The sequence below is a fragment of the Myxocyprinus asiaticus genome, chromosome 38, assembly GCF_019703515.2.
Source record: "Myxocyprinus asiaticus isolate MX2 ecotype Aquarium Trade chromosome 38, UBuf_Myxa_2, whole genome shotgun sequence".
NCBI lineage: Eukaryota > Metazoa > Chordata > Actinopteri > Cypriniformes > Catostomidae > Myxocyprinus > Myxocyprinus asiaticus.
The window spans coordinates 37,068,027-37,086,199 of record NC_059381.1 but is presented as its reverse complement, the minus strand read 5'-3'; the positions used below and the strand labels follow the sequence as shown (position 1 = coordinate 37,086,199).

At 36.9% G+C, this 18,173-nt stretch overlaps 1 protein-coding gene across 2 annotated transcripts in view; it reads left to right on the top strand.

Annotated features, from left to right (window-relative positions):
- The window catches only part of LOC127429134 (gamma-aminobutyric acid receptor subunit beta-2-like), a 208,718-nt gene that overhangs the window by 277 nt on the left and 190,268 nt on the right, over positions 1 to 18,173 (top strand). For both annotated transcript variants that reach the window (XM_051677979.1, XM_051677978.1), the window contains exons 2-3: positions 184 to 275; positions 1,049 to 1,116. In XM_051677979.1, the coding sequence (XP_051533939.1) occupies positions 184 to 275; positions 1,049 to 1,116 (160 nt within the window). The remainder of the gene's footprint in view (positions 1 to 183; positions 276 to 1,048; positions 1,117 to 18,173) is intronic.

The following is an 18,173-nucleotide window of genomic DNA, read 5'->3' as shown; positions in this document are numbered from 1 at the left end:
CCAAACGCTCTCCTCACTTCATCTGGGTGTCTGTAGTCCACACACACATACACACACACACACACACACACACACACACGCACACACACACATATACAGATACACACACACACACACACACAACTAAACTGATCTTGAAAGACACATCTGAATCTAACAGTGTATTTTTTCCTCTTTACGCAGTGTCAATGATCCAAGCAATATGTCAATCGTAAAAGAAACTGTTGATAGACTATTGAAAGGATATGACATTCGCTTGAGGCCAGATTTTGGAGGTAAATGCTCGAAAATCCTTCGGTCTTTAATTAGGTGGCTCGTGTCAGCCTTTTAACGTCACCTCTTAACTTTCGTTGTGTAAAATCATCGCCGAACGTTCACGCGCAACAATACACAAATGAGCTACCTCATGTTTTGGATACGATTCTGACACTTGGTTTCACTTGGCTTCAAATGGTCAAAACAGTCGAGATTTTTCATTAGGGATGCTTCGAAAAGTTGTAGAATGAATTGAAAACACTGTTATTTTGGGGCATATTTTGATTCAGTTACAACTGCACGTGATGGTTCATTTGTTATGATATAGTTTGTCCTTATTAATCAATAAAAATGTGTGTTTAGGTGGTCGATAGTGGCGCAGGGGCGTAGAATACGCGGGGGATGGGGGGACGTGTCCCCCTCACTTTCAATAAAACCAAAGTTAGTCCCGCCACTTTTTCACAGGGCATTTGTTTACACTGTGTCTTTCATACAGCAAATGTCTAAATGTGTACATGCAAACCTTAAAATTCACTAGTCAATCACGTAATTCATTAGATTACATTTTTTAATCGATTGACAGCCCTAAAAAGATATATCTTATATATGTATTTTCGTCTTTCGCTAAACATTCTGTCCCCCTCACTTTTGAAATGATTGCTACGCCCCTGGGGGGTGTTTCGTTTGACTTTTCCCCTGTATGTTATAAGGCTGACATTGAGGAAATGTTGTTTTTTCTGTTTTTACATCAAACAAAACCCTGAGCTGTAATGTCACTGGTTTGCTTCTTTAGGTCCTCCGGTGGGAGTAGGCATGAATATAGATATAGCCAGCATAGACATGGTGTCAGAAGTGAATATGGTAAGTCTGTTATCATACTGTTGTGTTGTGTGTGTGTGTGTGTGTGCGTGTGTGTGTGTGTGTAGTGTCGTGTCTCCTTTTAACCCCTCATTTCCCCCATCTCTTTATCCCAACTCAGCTGTCCAGGTAATCTTTAATCTATATTTCAGATGAATAGTTTAAATAGGCTATCAATCAGCATTTATCATGTAATTTATACAGCCATATTTCAATAAGCAGTTTTTCAGGCATACTACACTGCCCATCAAACTTTTTATTTTTCTCTCCACTTTACCTTTTGTACTGACATATGGACGTTTAATTGTCAGGAGAGGTTTAATGTGGTTTCTATGGCAACATCGTTCATACTGCATAGCGACTGAAAAGGTGTTTTTGCAGTGATTTCTTGGAACAAGCGAAATGAGTGGAAACCTACAAGAATATATGTGGCTTGGATTTTTATACTCTTTCAACCCTTAGGATTGTCATTGGGGTAGGGATGTTTTTTTGTTTTTTTTCTTTAGATACAAGAGCATCCCCTACTGATGGTTTTGGAGTAAGACATCAAGCGTTGTGGTTGATGTCTAGTCAAGTGAAGTTATATTCATAACAAACTGAGAATTCACAGGATGTTTTTCTGATTTCATCAGGACCTGCATTGTATTTTGGGTTATTTGTACTCTCCCAGCAGTGTCTGTGTTTCTGTAGTTCCTGGAATGGCAAAGAGATTTCCACTATGAGTTGCACTTATTGATTTTTTTTTCTTCACTCCAGACAGATAATATGTTATTACAACTTGAGAAGCATTTGAAATGTGAATGCATTGAAATGTGTATGCATTAGTACAGTCAAGACATCTTTGAAAAAGCAGGATGATTATGACCGTATACGGATAGATGCATAGTGTCTGTTTGTGTGTGAGTGTGTGTGTGTGTGTTTGTGTGTCCGCAAGCTTAAATGATCTCATTACTGGGCCAAGAAAGCACAAATACACAGATCACTGCCCTGCACTCTTCCACACTCACATTTTCCTGGCTCAGATCTTGTACGCAGTCATCTGGATTAAACATTTCTTTTGCACTAGATAAATAGCTAGAGCGAGTGTCCAACACACCATGAACCCTGACGTCATGCAGCTCCCTGTGGCAATGAGAAATATTTGGTTTTGGCACTTGGAGCAATGCGTCAGCCCATCGTCATAATGGGAAAAGTGGAGCTGGCCAAGCTTACCATTCGCGATATTGAATCTTTTAATAAAGGTGTCCAGCAAACATCTGCCGAGGATGAATGAGAGATAAAGGTCTTTTGCTTTTGTTTAAGATAATTAATGCATTTTTTTTTGGTTTAATCTTCAATGACTGTTTATAACCATCCTTACTAATCTGTAAATATAGGGTTTGATGTATACACTCTCTCTTTCTCTCAAAGGGTTCAACAGGGCTTAAGGCCTCCCTTAAAGAAAATGTACAAAAAGTATTTTTATTTATTGACTATTGATGGAGCAATATAATTTGTGAATAATAATAATAATAAAAATAATGGTAATATATATATATATATATATATATATATATATATATATATATATATATATATATATATATATATATATTATTTTTTTTTTAATAAAGGTTAATATAAAAAGGGCCCCTGGGCAATAGCGATAGGGTAAAACACGTCACTATATGCAAGTACTTTATTTTTTGAGTAACATTTAAAGGGATAGTTCACCCCCCAAAAAAAGAAAAAAAAAAAGAAAGAAAAAATCTCATCATTTACTCACCCTCATCCCATCCCAGATGTGTATGACTTTCTTTCTTCTGCAGAACACATTTGAAGACTTTTAGAAGAATATCTCAGCTCAGTAGGTCCATACAATGCAAGTGAATGGTGACCAGATCTTTCAAGCTCCAAAAATCACACAAAGGCCACATAAAAGTAATCCATAAGACTCCAGTGGTTTAATCCATATCTTCTGAAGTGATGCAATCGCTTTGTGTGAGAAATAGATCAATATTTCAATACTCAGAATGTGGAAGTGAAAGCTGAGATTTATAGTAAAGAAAGGACTTGATCTGTTTCTTACCCACACCTATCATATCACTTCTGAAGACATGGATTTAACTACTGGAGTTGTATGGATTACTTTTATGCTGCCTTTATGTGCTTTTTGGAGCTTGAATGTCCTGGTCACCATTCACTTGCATTGATATATTCTTCTAAAAATCTTTATTTGTGTTCTGCAGAAGAAAAAAAAAAGAGTCATACACATCTGGGATGGCATAAGGGTGAGTAAATGATGAGAGAATTTTCATTTTTGGTGAACCATTCCTTTAAGTACATACTTATTGAACACGAGTTCTTCGTCAAAGGGTGATTTAAATTTTCAGCTCATTTAATCACTCTTGGCATTTCATAACCTCAAGTATTTTACAAGAACTCCTGTATTATTTTACTTTTAGTACAGTATAGTGTACAGTCAGTGTTGGGGAGTAACGGAATACATGTAACGGGATTACGTATTTAAAATACAAAATATAAGTAACTGTATTCCACTACAGTTACAGTTTAAATCATTGGTAATTAGAATACAGTTACATTCAAAAAGTATTTTGATTACTGAAGAGATTACTTTGCATTTTATTGTCATTTGTTTTATTTAATATTTAGTCCTTTCAGATGGAAAACATTTATACATATAAATGATGCGATCCAAAGTGCATTTGAACAGCGGTGAAACACTTTCTTATGATGTTTTACATTCATATGAGCAGACAGAGAAGTATGTTTGAAGTAAGTTTGGAGCAGAAGAAACAGAAATAAACCTTGTGTAAATTGTCAGCTTTATGCTAAGCTAAAATGCTATTTCTAGGCATTTTACATGCACGTTACCAGACACGATCATATTTTTTTATCAAGAAAATTCACGTTGGATCATAATTTCTTTTTTCTCGTAAGACCTTTGATATTAGGGCAAAAATCGTATTCTTGATAATAATGTTTGTATTGTTTTCCTGTAAAAATATCTAAAAATCCATAAAACACGATCAGTTTGATTTATCTTGTTTTAGAAACAACACTACATAAGATATTAAGGTTTTTCAGAGAATGTATTTTTAACATGTGTATTTTGTCTTACTGTACTGGCAGAGTTTTTATAGTCAAAACAAGTGAAAAAATCTACCAGTGCTGAAGAAGTAATCCAAAGCATTTAGAATACATTACTGACCTTGAGTAATCTAATGCAATACGTTACAAATTACATTTTACAGCATGTATTCTGTAATCTATAGTGGAATACATTTCAAAAGTAACCCTCCCAACCCTGTGTACAGTGCATCTCGGAACAATGTAAGTACAGGCATATTTCAGAAATGATTTGCCATTGTGATTGGAGCAATCATTGTGGGCCCATTTTGCACATACTTCACAACAAGTCTATTCCCTCACAATTATGGAAAACAGTTTGATGTACTACAGGTATTGTGCACAGTGTTTTGGCCAGAGTGGGTCTTTTCATGGGGGGCTTTAGACCCTTCAACAAATACCTTTCACTTATGTGACTGTTACTGAAAAACTATTGATTTAATCACCTTGAACAAAACTTAAAAGTCTTCTGTCTCAAAATACAGTATGCACTAATTTTAGGGATTCTGATTAGCTGCATACAGCAAATCTGCAACATAAAAAAATCCCACTACATGTAAAATCAAATTACCTCAAAAATGACCTTTTGTCCCTGTACACAATAACCTCTTGGATCAGGACATTTTCCCAGTGCATAGTGACAAATGGGTGTTTATTAAAGTACTGGGGTGGTTGATGCTATTTAGAGTTTTGACAGGAAAAATGGCCTTTTGAGCTGGGGAGTCCCATAGTACCCTATTTATTTGTGTGTGTTTTTTTTTTTGTTTTTTTTTTTGTGTCGTAGGCATGCATGGTTATGATAAGCGTTCATATCAGTGTAGCATCCAGTGCTGGGTAGGTTACTTAAATACTTTCAAATTATATGACCTAAATGGTAATGAGTAACATAATCTTTTTGATTACGCTTTATGGTAATCTAATCTGATTACTTTTGGATCACTCATTGCATATTTGGATGAAAATCTCATCATTAACTTGAAAAGTATTACGTACCTATTAACACTAGTTTCATTAAACATTAGCAAACATTAAATCAAACAGATACATGCTATTTCTCAGTTGCTGAGTAAATAAAGGTGCTTAAAAGGTCATACAATGCTAACACTATGTTACCCAAGATAGAAGACAATGAAAACATGCTTGTATTTTTAATTTTAAGATCATTGTTTTTATTTAGGAAATGGGAATAAGGAATGGGCTTATAATTATCCAGCTTTGAAATAAAAAAAAACGAGAGAATGTCTCCAGATATGCAGTAGAGATGTATAATTTGTACCTCCTGATAATTTAATGAGAAGGTGTGGCATTTTCAGCGATCCTGAAGAATGGGCCGAAGTGCATTTGCATAGTGCAAAAGTGCAAACTTGCAAGGGACTGACACCTCTGTTTTTACTTGTGTACTGATTTGTGTTCTTACCGTTTTGGTTTTCCCACCCCAAGGTATGCATTTGTAAAAAACAAAAAAAGAAAAAAAAAAAACTATTCTGAAAGGTTTCTAATAATTGCATTTACAGGCACTCTGCATTTTGCTGTAAAATACACTGTCCAAATTCAATATATTTTTACAGGGATTATCGAATTACACTACATTAGGAGAATACCTTTCAAATGAGTTTATTCAATTTAGAAGTCATTACTGTCAACTCTGGCAACAAACCATAAGCAAGCAGCCCTTGCAGAATTACAGTGAGCTTCAGGGTTCCGATCGGTGTGTCTTTTTATTTTTATTTAAATGGTCATGAGACATTATACTACATTTTCTAAGAACAGATATGTATGTTGCACATCATAGGAAGACAATGTTATTTGAATTACCGTTAATTTGAATTTGAGGAGAAACATTGTTAATTTAGGGATTTTTGCGCTATTTATATCTTCCAGGTTTAAAATCAACATCGAGTCAACATCACAGGATGTGAGGTGCATGATCGCATCATCAGCATCTCATAATTATTCATGAGACTGTGTGGCCTTGTCCTATGAGAAGGTGCTATCTCATGATTATTCATGACACCACGTGACATTTTCCTCAGCGATACCGGAACGTGAGTGTACAAGATTGCATGGCAGGGGCCTGGGTAGCTCAGCAAGTGTTGACGCTGACTACTACCCCTGGAGTTCGAATCCAGGGTGTGCTGAGTGACTCCAGCCAGGTCTCCTAAGCAACCAAATTGGCCCGGTTGCTAGGGAGGGTAGAGTCACATGGGGTAACCTCCTTGTGGTCGTGATTAGTGGTTCTCGTTCTCAATGGGGCACGTGGTAAATTGTGCATGGATCGCGGAGAGTAGCATGAGCCTCCACATGCTGTGAGTCTCCGAGGTGTCATGCACAATGAGCCACGTGATAAGATGCACGGATTGACCATCTCAGAAGCGAAGGCAACTGAGACTTATCCTCCGCCACCCAGATTGAGGTGAGTATCCACGCCACCACGAGGACCTAGTAAGTAGTGGGAACTGGGGAGAAAAATACAAATAAATAAAAAAATAAAAATAAAAAAGACTGCATGGCAGAGAGATGCTGCCAGAGGGACATTTCAATCAATGGCAAAACCTTCTAAATGTTTGTGCAACACATACTTATTACGTGGGAGTTTTGAGGTTTGTGGTGAGGATCTAGTACAGTAGATCTAGTATTTGTGGTGAGACGTGGTTTGTAAAAAGGTGAAGAGAACTGAATTGTGCTAAAACAGGAGTTTTCATGACCCTTCAAGGCGGAACACTTCATTGATCAAAGCTCCTGATGTCAGTAGGTTGGCTTCTGCCTTTTTTTTTATTTTATTTTTTTTTTTTGACACCCTGGGGTATGATTTGTTTTAGATCATGAAACAAGACTGTAAGGTGTATTACATCAGTCCAAGCACAAGCCATTGTCTCCTTGTCTCTTGCACTGAAGTCATTCTTTACATACAGTACATATCCTCTCTGGAGAAGAACCAGCACTGCTTTAATGTAGTTCTTCCCTGTTCCCTGCATATCAGACTTACTGGAGGATATAAGCGACGTGATAACCTTAAAAGAGAGGCATTTATGATTGTATACATACATTTTGATTCTTGCAACTTTACAATCCTGCCAATCCAAAATTAATTGCTTCCTTCCCTCTTGCCACTTTACCATGTGACATTAATGGCCATCAGCCGGCTTACAGGAAATGTTACTTCCATTTGAGGAACTATAGCAAACTTCTCCACTTCAGTTTATTCCCCTTAGAGTCATTGAGTTTGAATGGATTGACTCTCAAAAGTTGGAACCAGAGGTTCGAAATGTACCCTTTCCATCTTCTAGATCTAGTTAGAAGAGCAAACATTGTCTTGAAATAAAGTTATCTCTTTTTCCCATAGAGCTCTCAGGACTGGGTTCCATTGCATTATTAAATTATATAGGAACTTATATGAGGCTAGCTCTGAATTATCTCACTGGAGCTGCACTGAAGTCAAAAGGTGCTTTGCCTTCATCTTACAAACCTTATAATGGTTCTAATGCATTCAATCCTGTCCAGGTATACGGTCACATGTCTCCATCATCAAAGGTCTTCTGCATTGCCCACAGTAGGTGTTAGATGGTACAGCAGACCTTCCCAGAGAGGGAATAAAGATTAGACATAGCCGCAGGCGATATGAGAAGCCGACACCGACTTGCAAAATCTTCATGACATTCACAACCCGTTATTTTCTTGGAGGCCGTCAGGGGTGTGGTTGTAGGGAAGGTCACACTCTTCACAGTGCCTTGGGTGCATGTGATTCACTTCAGGAGAGATGAATATAAACAAAGGGGTTAAAGTGAGATCAAGTGCTAATGAATGGTGTTACAGCTTTTAGGTGGATTGTGATGCTAGGTGCAGCTTGATGTATGAAGTGCAGAAATGTTTTTCTTTCTGCCTTCAATGTAATCTTCATTCTTACCATGACATTGAGTGCTCTGTTATTTTACCAGTGCCACCCATAAGGTGAACAAAAATATATTGAAGTCAACATGATATCAAAATTAACTATGTACTTTCTTAAAACACATTCCTGTTCTTACTGTGCACAGTTCATCAGTGCATATTATTCCAATGGAAAAAAAAATTTTGTCTTTTAAATTTTTATCAAAATGTCATAACTTGCTTTGCTTTGGAAACTTTCTTTTTTGGCTGACATCACTTAGGCCATGCAGGCTATTGGTTAATATGCATGTGTTGGTTTAACTTTAATGTACTATAATTTACAGTATAATATCAAATTACGATAGAGTAGACAAAGAGGAGTTACCATTGGGTAAAGCTGTGTAACTCAATTTGACATGCCCAATTCCCAATGCACTCTAATAGGTGGCGCAGTGACTCGCCTCAATCCGGGTGGCAGAGGACAAATCTCAGTTGCCTCCGCTTCTGAGACAGTCAACCCACATATCTTATCACGTGGCTTGTGGAGCGTGTTATTGCGGAGACCTAGCGCGTGTGAAGGCTCACGATATTCACTGCAGCATCCACGCACAACTCGCCACGCGCCCCATCGAGAGTGAGAACTACCTTATAGCAACCACGAGGAAGGTAACCCATGTGACTCAGATCAGACACTCTTTTTTCTTAATTGTGAAGGTTAAAATAAGTTTAAAATATTGCTGTAACGGCTGTGTTGAGTTTGCGGTTGCAATTTGAATTCAGATTCATAAACAGATTCACTTTCCAATCTCAACTCGGACTTGGCTGTTATGGACTCGGTCTTGAGTCCAACTCGGCCCCCTTTGGACTCGGACTTGACTCGAACTTAATAGGTTAAAGACCAAGAAACACCATAAGTTCAGAAAATCCTTAGTTGAAATTTTGAGTGTATTATCATTTAGTGTTTTCTTAACTTATGTGGTTTCTTGCAACCGGCAGTTGGTCTTGACTTGGACTCGACTAAGGTGGACTCGAAACCAACATGCTCCGAAAGGTGGAACTTCAGCCTCCATGTCACGGTCAAAAAGCCTCGTCAAAAGTAGGTGCCAGCAGTGTAATCCTCCAGTAGTCCTCCATAATCCAGTTCTCCATTTTTGTATAAAATGCCCACTTTTCATGATCCAGTCAATTCCTGATTGTTGAATATAGTGTTTCACTCTGAAATATGTGACACAACTAAAGTAAAGTGGGTTGCAAATGCCATTTCATGTTAGCATATTAAGTAAGTATTTTCCCCAATAAATCTAAAAGTCAAAGAAGAACAAGTGAACCCCATCAGGCCACAAATGTGCCAACAACAAAGATCCGATTGGTCCATGTTAGAATAATTAGCATCATTCCTGCATGGTTGATGAAATTATAAGGATCCTCAGTCGAGAAGAAAATATTCTGAAAACCAAAAGGTTGAGAGCTGTTGACCAAATGTTTGGAACCCGTCCCAATCTTTTTAAGTCTAAATCTAAAAATTTAGAACACAGTAATCCTCTGCTTTTGAAATTTCCATCTTTTTGTGCAGGAATACAGATTATAAATGGCTAGATTGATGATTTAACGAGCCACAAATCCTGTGTCATGCCATTTTGGTGACCTCTGTCATGTTTGATTGAGCTACATGATCATTTGTGAGCATGAAATGGGTTATGTTTAGGATGAGTGGCGTATCTGCACTAACTGAATCATTTGCTGGTTTTTGTGCTTTCTGTTGACCCAGCTGTGCTGTTTCAAAATGCTTAAGATAAGGTGCATTTTTGCCCCCTAATATACAAAATGAAGGAAGAACTCCATATGCTTTTTTTAAATATATATATATTTTTAATTAGGATTAAGATGGTTGTGTACTAGAGAACTGGTGTTGAAGCTACATTATTCTGTGCAGTAATGGACAGCACTGAATGGGGGAACTTCCAATTGTCTTTATACTCTTGGCATGATCATAAATTTTATTCTCTGAGATTTGGTTGGGGATTTCTAATATGCATAGATTTTGGTTTTCTGAAACAGAAAATCAAACGGTTATCCCTGGATTTTTCCAATATGAAGTCCATGAAATCCAGTTGCTATTTACTGGCTCATTCAAACCAACATTCTGGTTCGAGTTTGTTTTAAACCCCAATTAATTCTGCCCAAACCATTCTTGCGCCCATCTGAGCTATTATTTGTTGTTGGTCTATGTAAACATGCACTAGATGGATGTTTTTGATCATTTGGATATGTTTCCAGTGATGTGCACAGCATTTTAAGAGCAGAACAAGTTCAGCTTCTAAAAATGCATCTTGCTTTGCTCCATTCCACTGCTGTCACGGCCTGAGGGAACTGTGTCCCTTCCTATGTGTAAACAGACATGGATGTCGTGGCTGTGAAGACCAGCACATTTCCTTTGGCCTCTATTGAAGCATTCCAACATCAGAAAACATCGAACAGCTGAACAGTTTCTGATCGCATCAGTGCAAGATTATACTGTTTGTGTGTGTGTGGCTCATTACAGCGTGGATTGCTTGTGAACAAAGGAACTGTTATTTAAAGATTAAGGACAGTTAAAAACACTATTGGACCCAACTGCAAAACAGTAAGTAAACAGTTTTATTCATGAACATCACAGCCGATGATTACGTTTTGATATTTATGCTTTATGGTGCAGATGGGCTTAAGTAAACAGTTTGATACATACAGGTACAATGTGTTTCACTGACTTTGTTGCTATTGTTATTTCATGTTGGATGTGTGTTATGTGTAGACCCTGAAATATAGTTTTTGTTGTTGTGGTGCTGGATCATTCTCTCTTCTGAATGAGTTTCAAACATATCTGGATGTATTTGAGGTGTTGTACAATGTTGGCCAATCATAACAGTGGGCGTTTACACTGAGGTCTTAAAGGGGAAGACAGCCAAAAACAGAGAATTTTAGTCAAAGGGCCAGAGGTTTACAATGATCATATATAACTAAATTCTGACAATTTTGGTGCAAAAAAAAACTTTATTAACATTATAAGTGGACTTCAGGGAAAATAATAAAATTAAAAGAAAATTTTTTGCATGACATGACCCCTTTAACATACTGACTCAGTCTTGGGTGTGCTATCTATTTTTGTTTTTTACTAAACTTTAGACAATGTATAAAATTTCTCACTGACTGACATTATTAATATGTCCGAAATTCAACATCTAACCCAATAGCGATCTGTTTGTGTGTGCTGATTTAGGATTGGTCTTTTCTTTCTTGCCTATATTTATCCATCTATAGCCACTTTTACACTACACAGACGGTGTCTTGTTTTGTATTTATTCTCATACAAAGCTGACAGAAAACAAGATTGGTGCTAAGTGTCAATAATTAACTAATACAACATCACTAATTATTTAGAAAAAAGAGGTGGAATTCTATTGACTACAAACAAACTCGTAGGTGTAACTTTTTCCAACCTTTACCCTTGACATCCTTTATGCAGCGCCTCTCTCTCTTTTTATTTCTCTCTGTGGGTGTGTGTGTGTAACACTTTGCTGAAGGTCCATTCCCTTAGGCCTGAAGCACACAAATATGCGTTCTAGCAACGCAACCACGATTTAATGGGTTATTAGTTCTGAAAAGTGTCAAAGGGCAATTTATAACACTACACAAATGCATGTTGCCTTTTCATCTTTGCCACAAGGGGCATATGTGTGCAATCATATAAATGTAAATTGTGTTTAACAGAAACACAACTGATGGAAATTACATTTTTAATGTTTTTTGAAATAAATGTTTCATTTGTCTCGTTAAGGCTAATTTCATAGCTAGCATTTTATGTATCCTAAACATAAAATTAAAGAATATTTTCACACTTTTTGCATAATTTGGCAAAATTACAGGTTGATTGCAAATGATGCCCAGTAAAAATATTCTGCTCACAAGTTAAATTTACCTTGATTTTTCTTTGTTTTCTTCAAACATCACTTGTCTCATATTTCATCTCAAGCATGCTCTCTACTGACACTTGTGTCCATTTGTTTAACAAGTACAATAATATATGAATTCTTATATGAGCTTAAAAAACGATGGGGAAATTAAATTACATAAAACACAGACGAGAATACTTCAAAACAAGGCAACTGCCATACAAACAAAGTTACATACACTACTAAAGGCAGAGTGCATACTTCATGATAGCACTTATGGCCTTTGATGCACTTAATGGTTGAATAAATTACTGTACTCAAGAAAATCCATCATCCATTCCAGGTGTCATAGCATCTAGCCTACATAGAAACCTAATGCCAGATGAAACTTTTAAAATACCCAGAGAGATTTATTGGCACAGTTTTATGGTTCCAGGTGCCGCTCTTGGCCTGCCTGGCTGGTTCTAAAATTGTATTACCTCTTGACATTTATTGAGGAGTACTCAGCTCTGTTCTGTCTGATTGGAATAAGCTCAGCATAGTTTAAAAGGTTTAGGAACCACATTACTTTGTGAACTCAAAGTATAGTTACCTGAACAGAGATTCCTTTTTCCGAAACAATTTCCAGATATTCAAGGGCATGAAACCTAAATATATGTTTTTTAAATATACTGTAAAGTGCTTTCCTAACACCCAACAGGCTATAAATGTGAGATTAAAGGGGTCATGACATACTCTTTTTTTATAATTTTATTATATTTCCTGTTGTCCACTTAGAAAGTTAATAAAGTTTTTTGGCACCAAACAGTCATATTATAGTCATATATAATAATTTTCCACCCTGTCTCTGGCCCTCAGTCTGAAACACTCGGTTTTAAGCTGCCTGGCCCTTTAAGACTTCAATGTAAATGCCTGCTGTTGTTATTGGCTAACATCGTGCAGCCCTTCCAATACAGGCATATTTGAAATGCAATCCGAAGAAAATTTTCCAACTCCATACAACATTAAAACTACATTTCAGGGTTAACACATAATGTACATAACGTATGCATTACATCAGAATGTATCAAACTGTTCACTCAAGAAGCACCATAAACTATCAAACAGTCATGACATATGAAATATTCATGAATTAAATTTGTTACAGTTTTTCGTCCAATAGTCCAATTTTAACTGCCTCATCTTTCAATAACAGTTCCTTTGCAAAGCTTGAATCATATTGTGACTGTTTCACAAGCAATTCACACTAAAATCTTCTGAATACACAAATGTAATTCAATCCATGGTTATGTTGAGTGCTTCAACCGGCCAAAGCAGAGACGCTTGTCTTCAAATCTCACATTTTCCCGGTTTGTTTACACACAGAACGGTATGTGTTTTTTTTCCCAGTAAGTGGCAGTAGCAGAGTGAGACGCGTTTTTTACCACTTTTAAAACGTGGCGCACATCGCCGGAAATGTGTCAAAATGATCAAAGACGTCCATCGAGTGCATGTTTACAAAAGACCGACAATTAACAATAGCACAGATGGGTGCAAAAACAGTCCAGGACACCAAACAGCACAACAGCAAGATAGAGCAGATGAATGAAACACAATGGGGGTCTTCATTTTAGAGTTATAACTTGACATCGCGTCTTTTAAAAAGGCCTGAGATGTATGATAATTGTCAAAGCCATTCATCTAGTGCACATTTAGGTAGAAAACTATTTTAGGTGTAACGAGGCTGGCAACAGGTAGACGAAGAGATGATGACAATGAAGTGTGATAAACCCAAATGCAGTTTATTTACATGATGAATATCCCAAACATGAATCCAAACATAAACAGCTTGGCATGGAACTTGGCATGGAACTTGGCATGGAACTTGGCATGGAACTTGGCATGGAACTTGACATGGAACTTGACATGGAACTTGACATGGAACTTGACATGGAACTTGACATGGAACTTGACATGGAACTTGACATGGAACTTGACATGGAACTCTGCACACCAACAACAATACATTCACAATACTTGACAATGGACAATGGCAAACATGAGGGCTAAATACTTGGACTTGGGAGAACACATGACAGTCATAACCAATGAACACACAGAACTCTAAACAAGATAACGAGACTGCTAACAAGCTAATAAAACAATGAACCAATGGGGACAAGACACAAGAACATGGGAAACACATGACATGATCACATGACAATGAAACAGGAACAAACATGGCATGGAACTATTTTACCAAAATAAAAGACATGAACAAAAACACATAAAGCTATGACAACAGGCACATGAAGGTGTCCTGTGTAAGCCCACTTTGGAATAATCTCCCATGACAGGCCCATCTCTCTCCACTTCATCTGTGTGACTGACTGAGCACCAGTGGGCGGGGCCAAGGGTGTAATGACAGAAAAATAGTCATTGCATATGCAGATGTATTTGGTCCTTGTGACATCACAAGTTCCACGAATTCCAAACGAGCCGTTTTTGCAGCTTGGTTTAAATAAATGCTCTTTTTCTATTAAGGAGTAAGTTTTCAGTTCTGAAACTATGTTAGTTCTATAACTTATGTTTTTATAGTACAATGACCTCTCATATGTCAAAAGTTCAAGGAAAATTTGATTCCTCATGTCATGACCCTTTTAACAGAACAGAGTGAAAATAAAGTATACTAAAAGTATTAGCAACATAGTTTAACACTCAAGGTCTGCTATCTACTTCTGTTCTGAATTGGATATATAGTCACGGCTGAAGGCTGTTTTTAGGTAGTGACTATATTCACAATATAGCATGACATTGAGTGCCCAAAATGTCATTACAGTCTTAAAGGGTTAATTCATTACAGTGGCAAGGAAAACTATGTGAACCCTTTGGAATGAGCTGGTTTTCTGCATTAATTAGTCATAAAATGTGATATCATCTTCAATCAAAACAAGCAATTATAATCTGTCATGTCTTTATTGTGCACATCCCATAAAACATTCACAGTGCTGTGGAAAAAGTAAGTGAACCACTAGGCTAAAGATGTCAACAAAAGCTAATTAGAGTCAGGAGTTGGCAATCCAATTAATTAAACAATATTTGAGGTGTGGGTTAGAGCTACTCTGACCTGTAAAAAGCACTCAAACATTTTGAGTGTGCTATTCACAAGAAACATCTGCTGACGTGGACAAAAAAAAGAGACTTCAGAAGACCTACGATTGAAAATTGTTGCTTTGCATAAAGCTGGAAAGGTTTACAAAGTTATCTTGAAGAGCTTAGATATTCATCTGTCAACAAACTGTTTATAAATGGAGACGATTTAGTACTGTGGCTACTCTCCCTAGAAATGGCCAGCCAAGATGACTCAAAGGGCACAACACAGAATGTTCAGTGAGGTAAAAAAGAACCCTAGAGTTACAGCTAAAGATTTGAAGGAATCATTGGAACTGGTTAACATCTCTGTTCATGAGTCTACTATATGGAAAACGTTAAACAGGCATGGTGTCCATGGCAGGATACCACGAAGGAAGCAGCAGCTTTCCAACAAAAACATTGCTGCGTGCCTGAAGTTTGCCAAAGATCACCTTGACACTCCACAAAACTACTGGGAAAATGTTTTGTGGACTGATGAAACTAAGGTTGAATTGTTTGGGAAGAACATGCAGCACTTCATATGGCGTAAAAAGGGCACTGCATATCAACATGAAAACATAATCCCAACGATGAAATATGGTGGAGGGAGCATAATGGTTTGGGGCTAATTTGCTGCTTCGGGGCCTGGACTGCTTTACATCATCGAAGAAAAAATTAATTCCCAAGTATATCAAGATATCCTACAAGATAATGTCAGGGTGGCTGTATGTCAGCTGAAGCTCAGTAGAAGTTGGTTGATGTAGCAGGACAATGATGCTTAACATCGAAGTAAATCCACTACAGAGTGTCTTAAAAAAAAAAAAAGAAATCCACCTTTTGGAGTGGCCCAGTCAGAGCCCAGACCTTAACCCAATAGAGATGCTGTGCAATGACCTCAAGGGAGCCGTTCTCACCAGACATCCTAAGAATATGGTTGAGCTGAAGCAGTTCTATAAGGAAGAATAGTCCAAAATTACATCTGAACATTGTGCAGGTCTAATCAGTAGCTACCAGAAATGCTTGGTTGAGGTTATTGCTGCCAAAGGATGATTGACCAAGAGTTCACTTACTTTTTCCACAGTTCTGTGAATGTTTAATGGATGTGTTCAATAAAGACATGAAAGATGATAATTGTTGTGTTGTTAGCTTAAGCACATTGTGTTTGTCTATACTTGTGACTTTGATGAAGGTGAGATCACATTTTATGGCCAATTAATGCAGAAATCCAGCTAATTCCAAAGGGTTCACATATTTTTCTTGCCACTATAAGTGCCTGACTTCTGTTAGTTCCTGACATGTCAACTATGGTTAAAAGCTGTTCTCTATAGAGTCTGTGCAGTGATATACATGGTGTTAATTTTAAACAGATTTTTCATAAATCATAATTTTACTATTTTGACGAAAATATCCTTTAAATTTAGTCGATATTTCATCATCTCACATTCATTCATTTTTGTCATTTTTACTCTGTCCTGAATGGCATATCATTTTAGTCAACAGAAATAATGTTATTGTAGGCCAATATTTAATAATAAGCAGTGACAAAAAAGTGTAAAACTCTAACAGTCGAAACCTAAACCAAATATTAAAAAAAATTAAAAATGTATTTCTTTAAACATGTATGAACATGATGGACGTACAGTATGCTGCATTTTCTTTATTAACGAACAAAATTCCACGGATATGGAAGTCAGCATTTGTAGTTCCTCTGTCAAAAGGGGGCGATCTTTCTTTAATGGATAATTAAAGACCTATATCTAAACTTTGTATTCTCTCGAAACGTCTGGAAAATCTAGTTAGCAAACAATTGACACGGTACCTAAACAGTCATAATATTTTGTCTATTAACCAATCAGGATTCCGTAAAGGGTACAATACTACAACGGCCGTTTTAAAAGTCTTGAATAATATTGTGGAGTCCTTAGATGATAAGCAACATTGTGCTTGTCTCTTTATTGATTTATCAAAGGCCTTGGACACTGTGGACCATGACATATTATTAAATAGGCTTAGATGGGTAGGACTATCAGAAAATGTAACTTTGTGGTTCACTGCTTATTTAAAGGGAAGAACCGAATGTGTACAGGTGGAAGGTATTCAGTCAGATACTATGGAGGTTGTTAAGGGAGTCCTTCAAGGATCTGTGTTGGGGCCGCTATTATTCAGTATATATATATAAATTGTCCTGACTTTAATGTTGATAATGCAAGGTTTCATTTTGACGCAGATGATACTATTTTTTAATGTCCAGCTCCCTCTAAGCAGCAATCTGTGGCATGTTTACACTCTGCTTTTGATATCATCCAAAATAGGTTTTGTGGTTTGAAGCTGGTCTTAAATATTGAAAAAAACAAAATGCATGTTATTCTCAAACTCTAAAATGTCTTCAGAAAATTCCATTGCTCTTTGGACTTCTCAGGGGAGTCAGATTACATCAGTGTCGGAATACAAATACCTTGGTATTATTATCGATAACACATTAAATTTTGGGTCACATATTAATTATTTGAGGCAATTACTTTTTTACTGATTATGGGGATGTAGTGTATTAGCATGCTCCCTCTTACCTTCTTGCCTCTCTGGATGCTTTGTACCATGGTGCTTTATTTATAACTGATTGTAAATTTTCAACACACCATTGTGAACTATACAAAAGAGTTGCTAGGCCTTCGCTGAATGTTCAAATGAAAATGCACTGGTATTTATTGATATATAAAGCCATATTGGGTTATCTGCCCTCTTATCTTTTTTGTTTTATTCAACGGAAATTGCCTGGCAATTACTCATTACAATCTCAATCAAGTTACAATCTTTGTGTGCCCCTTGTCAGAACTGAGCTTGGTAAAACTTCCTTCAAATATGCCGCCACCTCGTATTGGAATCTTCTCCAGACGGAGATGAAGCTACAAAACTTGGTGTCTTATAGTCAATTTTAAATTTTACTACGTAACCTAGAGAGCAAATGAATGGTGTGTAAATGCTTGTAACTGGTTGTATGTTTTATGTTGGATTTAGTATTGCATG